The sequence below is a fragment of the Clupea harengus genome, chromosome 1 (assembly GCF_900700415.2).
Source record: "Clupea harengus chromosome 1, Ch_v2.0.2, whole genome shotgun sequence".
In the NCBI taxonomy this organism is placed as follows: Eukaryota; Metazoa; Chordata; class Actinopteri; order Clupeiformes; family Clupeidae; genus Clupea; species Clupea harengus.
In genome coordinates, this window is record NC_045152.1 from 13,799,928 (window position 1) to 13,812,899 (window position 12,972).

At 52.2% G+C, this 12,972-nt stretch overlaps 1 protein-coding gene across 1 annotated transcript in view; it reads left to right on the forward strand.

The window, feature by feature from the left end:
* Positions 1 to 12,364, forward strand: part of taok2b (TAO kinase 2b) — a 29,185-nt gene extending 16,821 nt beyond the window's left edge. The window contains exons 13-19 of the mRNA XM_031568092.2: positions 347 to 817; positions 1,283 to 1,411; positions 1,687 to 1,890; positions 3,457 to 3,696; positions 9,218 to 9,430; positions 10,179 to 10,361; positions 10,741 to 12,364. Coding sequence (XP_031423952.1) covers positions 347 to 817; positions 1,283 to 1,411; positions 1,687 to 1,890; positions 3,457 to 3,696; positions 9,218 to 9,430; positions 10,179 to 10,361; positions 10,741 to 11,616 — 2,316 coding nt within the window. The 3' untranslated portion in view covers positions 11,617 to 12,364. The remainder of the gene's footprint in view (positions 1 to 346; positions 818 to 1,282; positions 1,412 to 1,686; positions 1,891 to 3,456; positions 3,697 to 9,217; positions 9,431 to 10,178; positions 10,362 to 10,740) is intronic.
* Positions 12,365 to 12,972: the final 608 nt, after the last annotated feature.

A 12,972-nucleotide genomic window follows, 5' to 3' on the forward strand; every position in this document is an offset into this window, starting at 1 on the left:
CTACCTTCATCCCTTTCTCCCCTCCTCTTCATTTCCCCCTCTATATCTTTTCTCCCCCTTTTCCTGTCCATCTCTTCCTCCTCTCTCTCTCTCCCTCTCCCTCTCTTTCTCTCTCCATTTCTATCTTTCCCTCTCTTCGTCTGTCTCTCTCTCTCTCCATGTCTGTCTGTCTTTCTTTCTCCCTCCCTCTCTCTTTCTCTCCTCCCTCACTTTGTCTCTCTCTCCATCTGTTGCTTTATCCCTCCCTCTTTCTCCATATCCCTCTCTCCCTCCTTCCTCTCTTTCCTCTCTTTCTCTCCGTCTCCTTGGTTCTCCACCTCCCTCTTTCCATTTCTCCGTCCCTCAGAGCCATGATAACATCTATGACGACCCGTACCAGCCCGAGGTGGACTCTCACCATCATCATCATCAGCAGCATCAGCATGGTGGTGGTGGTGGTGGAGGTGGAGGCGGAGGTGGTGGAGGCAGCGGTGGAGGAGGAGGTGGTGGAGGAGGAGGAGGAGCAGGCGGCGGGGGAGGAGGCGGGGGCCGGCGGCGACGTGGCCGCGACCACTTTGCCACCATCCGCACGGCGTCGCTGGTGACCCGTCAGATCCAGGAGCACGAGCAGGGTTCGGCGCTGCGGGAGCAGATGTCGGGCTACAAGCGCATGCGGCGGCAGCACCAGAAGCAGCTCATGGCGCTGGAGAACAAGCTGAAGGCCGAGATGGACGAGCACCAGCTGCGCCTCGACAAGGAGCTGGAGAACCAGAGGAACAACTTCAGCACCGAGGCCGACAAACTCAACAAGAAACACTCGGGCCTACTGGACAAGGAGGTGAGGGGGAGAGAGGAAGATATGTGTGTGTGTGTGTATATATAAATATATGAGAGAGAGAGAGAGAGAGAGAGAGGAAGAGGTGTGTGTGTGTGTGTGTGTGTGTGTGTGTGTGTGTGTGTATGTGTGTGTATATATAAATATATGAGAGAGATGGATGAGGAGAAGGCGATAGCCTGGAGCGTGAGAAACTCAACAAGAAACAATGTCATCCATACTGGGGAAGGTGGTGAGAAGGGGAGGATGAGTGGGAGAGGGAGGATGAGTGGGAGAGGGAGGAAGGAGAGAGACAGTCCAGAGCAATATCAGGCTATACTGGAGAAGGTGAGGAGAGAATAAGTGTAGAGAGAGACAGAGAGACAGGTGAGAAGGGAAGAGGTGTATAGAGAGAGAAAGAGAGGAGGAGGGAAGCGGTGTAGAGAGAAGCGGTGTAGAGGGCGACACTAATATTTCTTCTCCCCCCAGACTAAGGCTGTGTTGACGGAGGAGAAGAAGTTCCAGCAGCACATTCTGGGCCAGCAGAAGAAGGAGCTCACCAGCCTGCTGGACTCTCAGAAACGCCAGTACAGACAGCGCAAGGAGCAACTCAAAGAGGTACACACACACACACACACACACACACACACACACACACAGACACACACAGACGCTCTCACCACACACACACACTCACACACATACAGACGCTCTCACACACACACACAGACACACACAGGCGCTCTCACCACACACACACCTGTGTATGTAATTGTGTGGTGCTGCACTGAAACCCTTCCCCTGTGTATGTGATTGTCTGGTGCTGCACTGAAACCCTTCCCCTGGGTATGTAATTGTGTGGTGTTGCACTGAAACCCTTCCCCTGTGTGCAGGAGCTGAATGAGAACCAGTCCACGCCCAAGCGGGAGAAGCAGGAGTGGCTGGTCCAGCAGAAGGAATGTATGCAGCAGATCCAGGCCGAGGAGGAGGCGGGGTTGCTACGGCGACAGCGACAGTACTATGAGCTGCAGGCCCGCCAGTACAAGAGGAAGATGCTGCTAACTAGACACAACCTGGAGCAGGACCTACTCCGAGAGGTACACACACACACACACACACAACCTGGAGCAGGACCTACTCCGAGAGGTACACACACACAAACACACACACACACACACACACACAGACACAGACACACACACACACACACACACACACAACCTGGAGCAGGACCTACTCCGAGAGGTACACACACTAGGGCTGGTCAATCATATTTCACTATATCATTGGTTCATATGAGGAGATGAGTGCGGTCCGATGACATATACTGAGTAATGGTGCACTGAAGCTTCACTAGCAGATTCCTCTTTTTCATGTGGGAATGTGACGTCCTTATTTCAGGACTGCAACACGTGGGAAATAAACTCGGCAACATTTCATACTAAACGCGTTGGCTGAGTTGGAGATTGAAACTCGCAGAAGCTCAACGTTTAGACTCAACATTATTATGTCTGTGTTTTAAAAATCCCCACTCCACCCCTCTGGTCTTGTGCAGTGCTCACGGGTGTTGGGGACGTTCCCCGTAGACTAGGCCTGTAGCGTGTAGAGCACAAGACACAACCACACAACCAGATCATCACTGCCAAACAACACACAACCAGATCATCACTGCCAAACACACAACCAAACAACACACAACCACATCACTGCCAAACAACACACAACCACATCACTGCCAAACAACACACACACACACACACACACACACACACACACACACACACACACACAACCACACAACCACATCACTGCCAAACAACACAACCACATCACTGCCAAACAACACACACACACACACACACACACACACACACAACCACACAACCACATCACTGCCAAACAACACACAACCACATCACTGCCAAACAACACACACACACACACACACACGCACACACACACACACACACACACACACACACACACACACACAACCACATCACTGCCGAACAACACACAACCACATCACTGCCAAACACACACACACACACACACACACACACACACACAACCACATCACTGCCAAACAACACACAACCACATCACTGCCAAACAACACACAACCAGATCACTGCCAAACAACACACAACCAGATCACTGCCAAACACACAACCAGATCACTGCCAAACACACAACACACAACCAGATCATCACTGCCAAACACACACAACCAGATCATCACTGCCAAACACACACAACCAGAGCATCACTGCCAAACGGAAAGCGGCACATACATTGTTTTATCTGTATTATCATCTTTTTGTAATGGTTGGAAGCCAAAATTCATACTTGTAAACACACACACACACACACATACACACACACATCCTGGAGCAGGACCAATTTAGAGAGGTACACACATGTTAGAAGCTAACCACTTAAAGTAGCATAACGGAACAATTGCTAATCGCTAACGATATGCTATGTACAATTACTGCATAATGCCACTTTAATACTTTCTGTTCCTCCCTCCTTCCATCTTTACCTCTATCCATCTATTCTATTCTCTCTCTACCCCTCTCTCTTCCTCTCTCTCTCTCTCCCCCCCTCTCCATCCCTCCCTCTCTCTCTCTCTCCCCCTCTCCATCCCTCCATCCGTGTAGGATCTGAATAAGAAGCAGACACTGAAGGACCTTGAGTGTGCCATGTTGCTGCGCCACCACGAGTCGACGCAGGAGATGGAGTTCCGCCAGCTGGGGGCGCTGCAGCGCACGCGGGCCGACCTGATCCGCGCGCAGCACCAGAGCGAGCTCACCAACCAGATGGAGTACAACAAGCGCCGCGAGCAGGAGCTGCGCCAGAAACACGCCGTGGAGGTCCGCCAGCAGCCAAAGAGCCTGAGAGTGAGTGAGGGGGGGGGCACGGCGGGGGCGCCTGGGGGGGGGGACGGGACGGAGGACGAGGAGGAGAGGGAGGTGTGTGGTGAGGAACAGGACGAGGGAGAGAGGGAGATGTGTGGTGAGGAACAGGACAAGGGAGAGAGGGAGATGAGGGGAAAGGAGGGAGGGGAGGATGAGGGGCAGGAGGAAGAGGTTAAGGAGGAGAGGGGAACGAGGGATGAGGAGCAAGAAGGTAGAGAAGGGGTGGAGATGGGAGAGGGGGCTACTGATGACCTCACAGACCAAAGACAGGAAGAAGAATGTGATGATGAGGAGAGAGAAGAGAAGAAAGAGGAGAGAGAGATGCATAGAGAACATACAGAGGAGTGGAAAGAGGTGGATCAGAGACAGGTAGAGGGGGACCGTTGGGAGGAAGATGATGATGATGATGATGATGAAGATGATGATGACGATGACGAAGACCAAAGAGAGACAGAGTCTGAAACTGAAGACGAGGACGACAGGGGTGTGGCCGATGGCTGTCCATCAGAGCTGGTCTCCTCCCCTTCGGTTGAGCGTCACCCGCGGCAACGGCAGCGAGCGCGGGAAGCAGACGAGCTGTCAGAGTTCTACTTCCCAGACACGCTGGAAGAGCTCGAGCCCCCGCCCCTCCCCACTCCCCCCGTGCCCCCTCCCCCCCCCTCCTCCCTGCCCTCCCTCCTCTCTCACGCCATCACCCTCATCCTCTCCCTCTCCGCCGCCGCCCACCCCTCCGTCCTCACTCTTCTCTCTCTCTCCATCCTCCTCCTCTCCCTGCGCCGCTCTCCTCCCCTCCCCTCCCTCGCTTCCCTCCTCCTCTCCGCCGAGCTGGCCTTCCTCGCCCTCTTCTTCTCCTACCTCCTCCTCCTCTCCGTCTGCTCCCTCTCCTTCTCCTCCTTCCTCTCCCTGACGCTCTGGGGCTCAGGCCTGTTCAGTCTGGGCCTGTCCGTGAGCCTGGGCCTCTATTACGTGCCCATGGCCCTGGTGTCGGGCTTCTTCCTCAGCTCGCCCTGGCTCTTCCTCTCCCTCTACCTGCTGCTGGTGCTGGTGGTGCGCCCGGCCCGCCGGCTGCTCGACGGCGCCCCCCAGAGGCTGCGCCGCCGCTGGATGCTCTTCCTCTTCCGCCTGCCGCGCCCGCTCTTCGCCGTGTGCCAGTCGCTGCTGGGCGGTGTGACCGAACGCAACCTCTACCACATGTTCCCCAAAGCCGGGCGAAACTGGGGCGTCCTCCAGTCGCGCATCCCCGTGGCCGTCTCCAGCCTGCCCCCCCACCTGCGCCCCCCCACCGTCAGCCGTCACGCAGCCCTGCTGGCCTCCAGCCGCCTCTGGCTCAGGCGCTTCCTCAGACGGCCCTTGGGGGTCCTCGCCGACCTGGCCAACGCCTGGGTGCTGGGCATGGCAAGTCACGTGCTGAAGGAGCTCCCCCCCGCCCACCTCAGGAGGCTCCGCGCCCTCGGGCTCATCCGCACCGAGAGGCCCAGCCGGTTGCCACGGCTACTGCCTCTCCCGGAGCGAGAGCGCAGGCAGAGGGAGAGGCAGAGGAGGGAGAAGCAGAGGCGCAAGAGAGAGGACCGGGAGCGCATATACAGGGAGGAGGGCAGGTGGGAGAGCGGACTCAGGAGAACCGCATCAGGGAGGATCATGAGAGGGAAGGTGGTTCCTTGGAGATAGAGAGAGAGAGATAGAGAGAGAGAGAGAAAAAAGAAAGGAAAGGAAAAATAGAGGAAAGAGGATGGGGAGTCTGATCATAGGAAACAGGGATGAAAGTCTTCGAGGTCCAGACTGTGGCAAGTGTGTGTTTGAGTGTGTTTGTATGTTTTATCCGTCCATGACTGATTAATGTAACCGTGTGCAACGAGCCCGGTGTGTATGTGTGTGTGTTCCTCCCTCACACACTCCTTGGGTCCCTTCACAGCCCCCCCCTCCAAAATGCATGGCGTCCTGGTGGCAGGGGTCACTTCCTTACGATGTGTGTGTGTGTGTGTGTGTGTGTGTGTGTGTGTGTGCTGGGGTGTATGTCAACATCATGTCACCATCCCGTCATTGTCACCTTCATCCTCTGTTCAGAGGTTCAGTGTCATTCAGTATCTTGCTTTTTGTAAAAGTTTCTCATTTCATTGTTGTTTTTACAAGTGTTTCATTTTTTTCTTATATGGTAAGAGAATGTCATATGGTTGTTGTTGAGACCATGTTTGTGCAATGTTGTTGAGTATGATTGTGTGCGTGTGTTTCTTTAAACTTTTATGGAAGTCTTACAATTTCAAGCATATGAAGTTAGCTTAGCACTGTTAGCCGAGTGCAGTACCAATTTCAAAATGGCCACTTGTGAACATGACATCATGTGACCACAGCGTCATGTGACTAGACCCCCTCCAGAGCTTTTTAGCACTGCTCCCACTGTGAAACCAGCAATATGGCCAAAGCTACTCGCTGGAGCCAGATACACTACGTAGAACCTCAGTGCAATAGCTTGGCTCTGTGGAACCTTCAACAGTTCCCAACCATGTACAATCTGACTTGATATGGACCAGGTGAAGGGGATCCTAGCCTTATTTAGTATTAGTGAGGAGACCGTTAGTCTTAACTGGAAAAGAGGAAGACCGGTGCAGCATTTAAGTGGTTCTGTGTTCTACTGGGTTCTCTCTGTTCCTTACTTTAGCTCATATTGTTCTCCTGTAGGATTCAACCAAAGCAGAACCCGCAAGTGTTCTTAGAATCATGAAATATTTATGCATTTTTGAGTACAGGTCAAGGAGATTCGATATGCAGGTTTGTGTTTTTGTTTTTTATATATTTTCTTGTAAACCACAGCGTAGTATATGAGATATGATGTTGTTTAAAAAAAAAACTAGGAGCTACTTGAGATAAAGGTTATTATCACATATTAGATTCTTCATAGACTTATACATATATGTTATTGTTTCCTAGCAATAACTTAATTATTAAATATTTACCATGTAAACACTTTTATTATTTATGTTATTCGCATACATGAGGACACAGTTAGTCTGTGTGCTGAAAGCCCATGTGTGTGGAGTCCGTCCCATGGGCCAGCAGGAGGTTGATGGGGAGCTGAGCTAGCCTAGCCTAGCCTATGCTATTAGAAATGTGTGTGGAGTCACTCCGTGGACCAGTAGGAGGTTGGGGAGCTAGCCTAGCCTAGCCTAGCCTATGCTGTTAAAAATGTGTGTGGAGTCACTCCGTGGACCAGAAGGGGGTTATTGGGCAGCTAGCCTAGCCTAGCCTATGCTGTTAGGGCTGTGTGTGGAGTCACTCCGTGGACCAGCAGGAGGTTGTTGTGTTAACCTAGCCTAGCGTATGCTGTTATCACTGTGTGTGGAGTGGTTCAGTGTAGTTAGTGCTCTTTTTGAAGCCAAAATGACAATCACATTAGGGAAGCCTTATTAAGAAGCCTTGGGTGTCTTAAGAGAGAGTGATGCCCAGCTATAACCAAAGATGGTTGCGTGGCAGAATGTACCGAGTACAAATGAAGAGGTCTGGACGTGTACCGCTCTGATTCAGATTTAATGTGGGAAGAAGAGCAAACACGATGACCAAAGGGTTGAGAGTTTGTTTTTGTTTGTTGCAGAAACGAGTCTTGGTCTGATTGAACACTGAAGCCATGATAAGAAACATTTAGGAGAGGATAGTGTGTGTGTGTGTGTGTGTGTGTATGTGTGGAATTTATATTCCAGTTGTGCAGAATATCTACTGTATGTCATGTACGGTTACCCAACATGTCTAAATATTTCAACAAATGCCCCCAAAATGTTTAAAAACGTAATGAGGTCTATCTCTATAGAGAGAGTGTGTGTGTGTGTGTGTGTGTGCTGTTGCGATGCACTTAAGGGCTTCTATAAGCACATAAAGGAGAGATGAAGGCCTTCTACCCTGACCATCTTCCTCTTCCTTTCGCCCGGTTATGTCCTCTAAACGCTACCCCCCTCTCGTCCCCCTCTGAATGGAACAAAGGGTTTGTTGTCGTTAATGTTTGTTATGTTGACCCATTTTGTTTTAGTTTTTTTGTTTACATAAGTTGTGTTCTATTTGTATCACGCTGTATGTGGCATTGATTTTTTTAATGGACGTTTTCATATCCGCAGTATTTGTAAGTCAATGTTGCGACAGACCCCCATAGCAGCCATCTTGTCTACATTTCATACTCATTGAAAATGTGTGTGTGTGTGTGTGTGTGTGTGTGTGTGTGTGTGTGTGTGTCCGTGCGTGCGTGTGCGCACACACTAATGGAGATTTCCATGAGTGTGTGCAGGTGGGAATATGCAATATATATTTTGTCATACTTGACATTTTTTCCACTCCTGAAATAAATTTCTTTTTCGTTTGACCATTTGTGCTTTTTGTTTTAATTTCAGTTCTTTGTCTTGATTTCTTCATCATCATTTTCATGTTAAGCCCCCCCCCTCCATCAAATACACAGAGTTCTGTACACGAGCCCATAGGCTAGAACACACCAGCGGTACTGATCTGATCAGTCTTAGGAAGGAGACGAATGATGTTGATGTTGATGTTGGAGGTGAGGCGGCCATGCATCACTCCAGAGCTACAAACATCATGATCCCTGACACAGCCCATCAGTTTTTCAGCAACTCCAAAAGGCTAGGAAGACTGTGTGTCCGTGTGTGTGTGTGTGTGTGTGTGTGTGGGTGACCCACCTCTAATGCTGGACGAGGGTCAGGTCTGCCTCATAGTAAGATAGTCACCCTAGAGATATTTACACTCGAGCCAGAGAAAGCACATCTGCTGTCAGCGAGCGAACAACCACCTGAGGAGTGAAAGGTCCACATGTTTGAATTGAATGACCTCTGGCTGCGTGTTTGGAGTGGGGATGCCCAGGTGAGTGTCTGATGCTGTCTCCTCCTCTCCTTCGCCTCTTCTGCTCTCCTCTGCTTGCCTGGGAGGAGTGAACCCAAAGGAGGTGGCTCTGGAGTCAACCCAAAGGAGGTGGCTTCACGCAGCAGATCAAACCAAGCTGGCCTGTTTCTCTCTCTGTGTGTGTGTGTGTGTGTGTGTGTGTGTGTGTGTGCTTTCTCTCTCTCTCAAGCAACAATCATGCCCTCCTTTCAGAGTTCTGATAAGTGTCACTGAACCAATCAAAACTTCCAATGTGGTGATCCTGCAAGTGTGTCATCTGCCGCTCTGTAGGAATATGAATGCATAATGTCTCTAACACACACACACACACACACACCTCTTCCTGTATCAGTAGCTGCTGTCTCTGATTCTGACCTCCTTCCTCTGTGTTTCTGTGTGTGTGTGTGTGTGTGTGTGTGGTGTGTTTCTCTGTGTGTTTCCATTACTCTCTCCACGTGGCCATCTGTCTTCGTCTTGTGCTGTCCGTCTTTCTCCATCTCTCTCTGTCTTTCTCTTTCCATCTCTGTCTCTCCATCTCTCTCTCCCCCACCCGTCTCTCTCTCCATCTCTTCCTCCCCCCACCCGTCTCTCTCTCTCCATCTCTTCCTCCCCCCCACCCGTCTCTCCCCTCCAGGCTAAGGAGATGCAGATCAAGCGCCAGTTCCAGGAGACGTGTAAGATCCAGACGCGTCAGTACAAGGCCCTGCGGAACCACCTGCTGGAGTCCACCCCCAAGAGCGAACACAAGGGGGTGCTCAAGCGCCTCAAGGACGAGCAGACGCGCAAGCTGGCCATCCTGGCCGAGCAGTACGACCACTCCATTAACGACATGCTCTCCACGCAGGCTGTGAGTAAGGCAAGGACATGTCAATCACAGGTTACGCCCCGCCCCCTCACGCCCAAAACCACACCCCTGCTAACCCTCCCCGCGCCCCTGCCCCTGCACCCCATCCTTCTCTCCCGATGTATTTATCCAGCCACGACAGACGTCTAGATGAGACGCGTGTACGTCCGTAACCACGGAAATGGGATGTGTAGCCCACATCACTGTGGATGTCTGTCGGGGTGGGAAATGCACATGGTGGGGAGCAAGCATGGATGGAATATAGTTTGCAGTTAGTAGACATCGGTTAGCAAACATGCAGGACATGCAGGTCTGTCAGCGTTTGTCGGTAAGATAATTTCTGTGGGACTGGATTTAAACTGGATGTGTGAAGGAAAACAAATACTGATTAATGAATTACTGATCAGGATTCATTTAAAGCGGTTGAGTCCACAGTGAAGAGCTGTGTGATTGATTACTGATCAGGATTCATTTAAGGCGGTTGAGTCAACAGTGAAGACCTGTGTTTGTGTTCATCTCCTTTTGTGCTCAGGAGAGATGCGGCCGTCCAAACACTGAAACACTGCAATAGCTAGTAGGATATTAGCACTGCCATGGCAACACACACACACACCCTGCCTGCCTGCCTGCCTGCCTGCCTGTCTTCACCTGGCCTCCACTATCCCAGAATGCCCCTCTGATCCCATAGGATAGTAGATCAGCCTTTGGGGCTTCTCTCCCGTGTTGACCTTTGACCTCCCTCTCGCTGCAGCTGCGATTGGACGAGACTCAGGAGGCGGAGTATCAGGTGCTGCGCATGCAGCTGCAGCAGGAGCTGGAGCTGCTGAACGCCTACCAGAGCAAGATCAAGATCCACACCGACACCCAGCACGAGAGGGAGCTCAAGGACCTGGAGCAGAGGGTGTCCATACGCAGGGCACTGCTGGAGCAGAGGGTAAGTGTGTGTGTGTGTGTGTGTGTGTGTGTGTGTGTGCGTGCGTGCGTGCGTGCGTGCGTGCGTGCGTGCGTGCGTGCGTGCGTGCGTGCGTGCGTGCGTGCGTGCACGAGAGGGAGCTCAAGGACCTGGAGCAGAGGGTAAGGGTGTGTGTGTGCACGAGAGGGAGCTAAAAGACCAGAGAGAGAGAGAGAGAGAGAGAGAGAGAGTGTGTGTGAGAGTGTGTGTTGGTGGAAAGTTTTGCACTTCTGGTGTTGTTTCTTCATATGCCCTTTTCTCCCTCATTACGATACTGTAACCCTTTTTTCTCTTCTCCTCTCCTCTCTCCCCTTCTGATCCCCCCTTCTCTCTCTCCATCTCCATCCTTCTCTCCCTGCAGATCGAGGAGGAGATGTTGTCCCTCCAGAACGAGCGTTCGGAGCGCATCCGTTCTCTGCTGGAGCGCCAGGCCAGTGAGATCGAGGCCTTCGACTCGGAGAGCCTGCGTCTGGGCTTCAGCAGCCTGGCCCTGACCGGCATCCCGTCCGAGGCCTACCCCAAGCAGGGCTACCCGTCCGGGGGCCAGCCGCCGCGCCCCTCGGGCCACTGGAGCCACGGCGGGGGGGTCCCGCAGCCCCACTCGCGCCGCGGGCCCAGCCGCGCCGAGTCTTCGTCCTCGTCCTCCTCCTCGCACGGCGGCCGCGGGGGCGACGGCGGCGGGGGGGGCCTGGCCCCGCCTCCGCACCCGTCCTCGCGCTCTTCCTCCTCCTCCTCCTCGTCTTCATCGTCGCACCACCACCACCGGCACCAGCTGCCTCAGCACTACCACCACCAGAGCACGCCGCAGCTGTACCGCGAGCGCGACCGCGAGCGGGAGAGGGAGCGAGAGCGGGAGCGTGAGCGCGAGTGGCCGGGGTCCAGCCAGCACCACCCGCACCACCCCTCCGCCTTCCCCCACCACCTGCCCTCCCGCTCCTCCTCCCAGTCCCTGGCCCTGCTGCCCCCCCCTCCGCCCGCACCCCCCTCCGTCACCCCCCAGTCCTCGGGCTCGTCCGGCGGGGGCGGCTACGGTGGCAGCGGGGGTGGGGGTGGGGGGGGTCCCGGCGGGTTGGTGGTGCGGGGGCCCAGCCTGATGGCCCTGAGGAACAGCCCCCAGCCCCTGCGCAGGACGGCCTCCGGCGGGGGGGCCTCGGCCGGGGCCGGCGACGGAGTCCTGAGCCGCAGCACGTCCGTCACGTCACACATCTCCAATGGCTCACACCTCTCCTACTCCTAAATGAGAGAGAGAGAGAGTTAGATAGAGTGTGTGTGTGTGTGAGAGAGAGAGAGAGAGAGAGTGTGTGTGTGGGGTGGGGGGGAACTGGAGATGTGTAAGAGTTGTCTGTAGTTCTGATTATGTAGAGATTTACAAAAAAAATCGGAGAGATGCAAGAAAGAGCACATTTTAATCCTTGTTTTATTACGTTTTTTGTCATCGTAGTGTTTTTTTTATTATTATTATTATTTTTGTATTGGTGTTCTAGATGAAAAAAGAAACAGATGAAACCAGTGGCTCAGACAAACATGGCTGCCTTTAAAGGGGAGGCCGCCTGGCTCAGACAAACATGGCTGCCTTTTAAAGGGGAGGCTGAGGTGCCACACAGATGAGGCAGTAGTATATACATCATCTCCAATGAACACACTGAATGTTGACCAACTTAATGACACTGACATATATATACACACACACACACACACACACCTGAATTCACCTCATCAGGATTGTGTGTGTGTGTGTGTGTGTGTGCGTGCGTGCGTGCGTGCGTGCGTATGATTTAAAAAAATGGCAGTGGCACAGGTATCCACAAGAGCTGCTGCCAAAGCATGTGATAAGTGTGAAAGCATTTGTATACATCCCGTTAGCCAATCACCTTTGAGCTTCGAGACCTTGCGTCGAAGCTTGTAGAATCACTGTCCCACGTACTGAATCTGTCATTGTACAAATGAATGGAAATATTAAACAATGCTGTCATTGGTTTTTTGTATAGGTACATTGAGAATCAGTCATTTTTGATATGAGGAAGATTAAGACAAAGCCCATGTTGCAGACAGACCTGACGTTCTAAGTAGAGAAGAGACAAGTGTGTGTGTGTGATCTAGGTGGTGGTGGTGTTTCCAGTAGAGAAGAGACAAGTGTGTGTGTGAGATCTAGGTGGTGGTGGTGTTTCCAGTAGAGACGAGTGTGTGTGATCTAGGTGGTGGTGTTTCCGCTAGAGAAAAGACGAGTGTGTGTGATCTAGGTGCTGGTGTTTTCAGTGCTGCTCTGCTACCTTAGCCGTTACCATGGAAACGCTGAATAACAAACACATGGGTCATCCAGGAGGACTATCACCACTAACAGACAGTCAGGATTTAAACAAGGAAAAACACAAAACACTCTGTGTCTGTTTGCGTTTTCAGGTTGGTGTGTTATGGTGTTGATGAATATTAATAAGCAGTTTATTAATAATTGTTATTGATCTGTGTGTGTGTGTGTGTACCCTGACTGAATGGTGTTTTAAAACAATCCAGTCCACAGACTTTATTTGTTCACAAACTTGTTGTTCACAAAGAGTGCAAACGCGCCTGCTGGCCTTCGACACCCAGACTACCC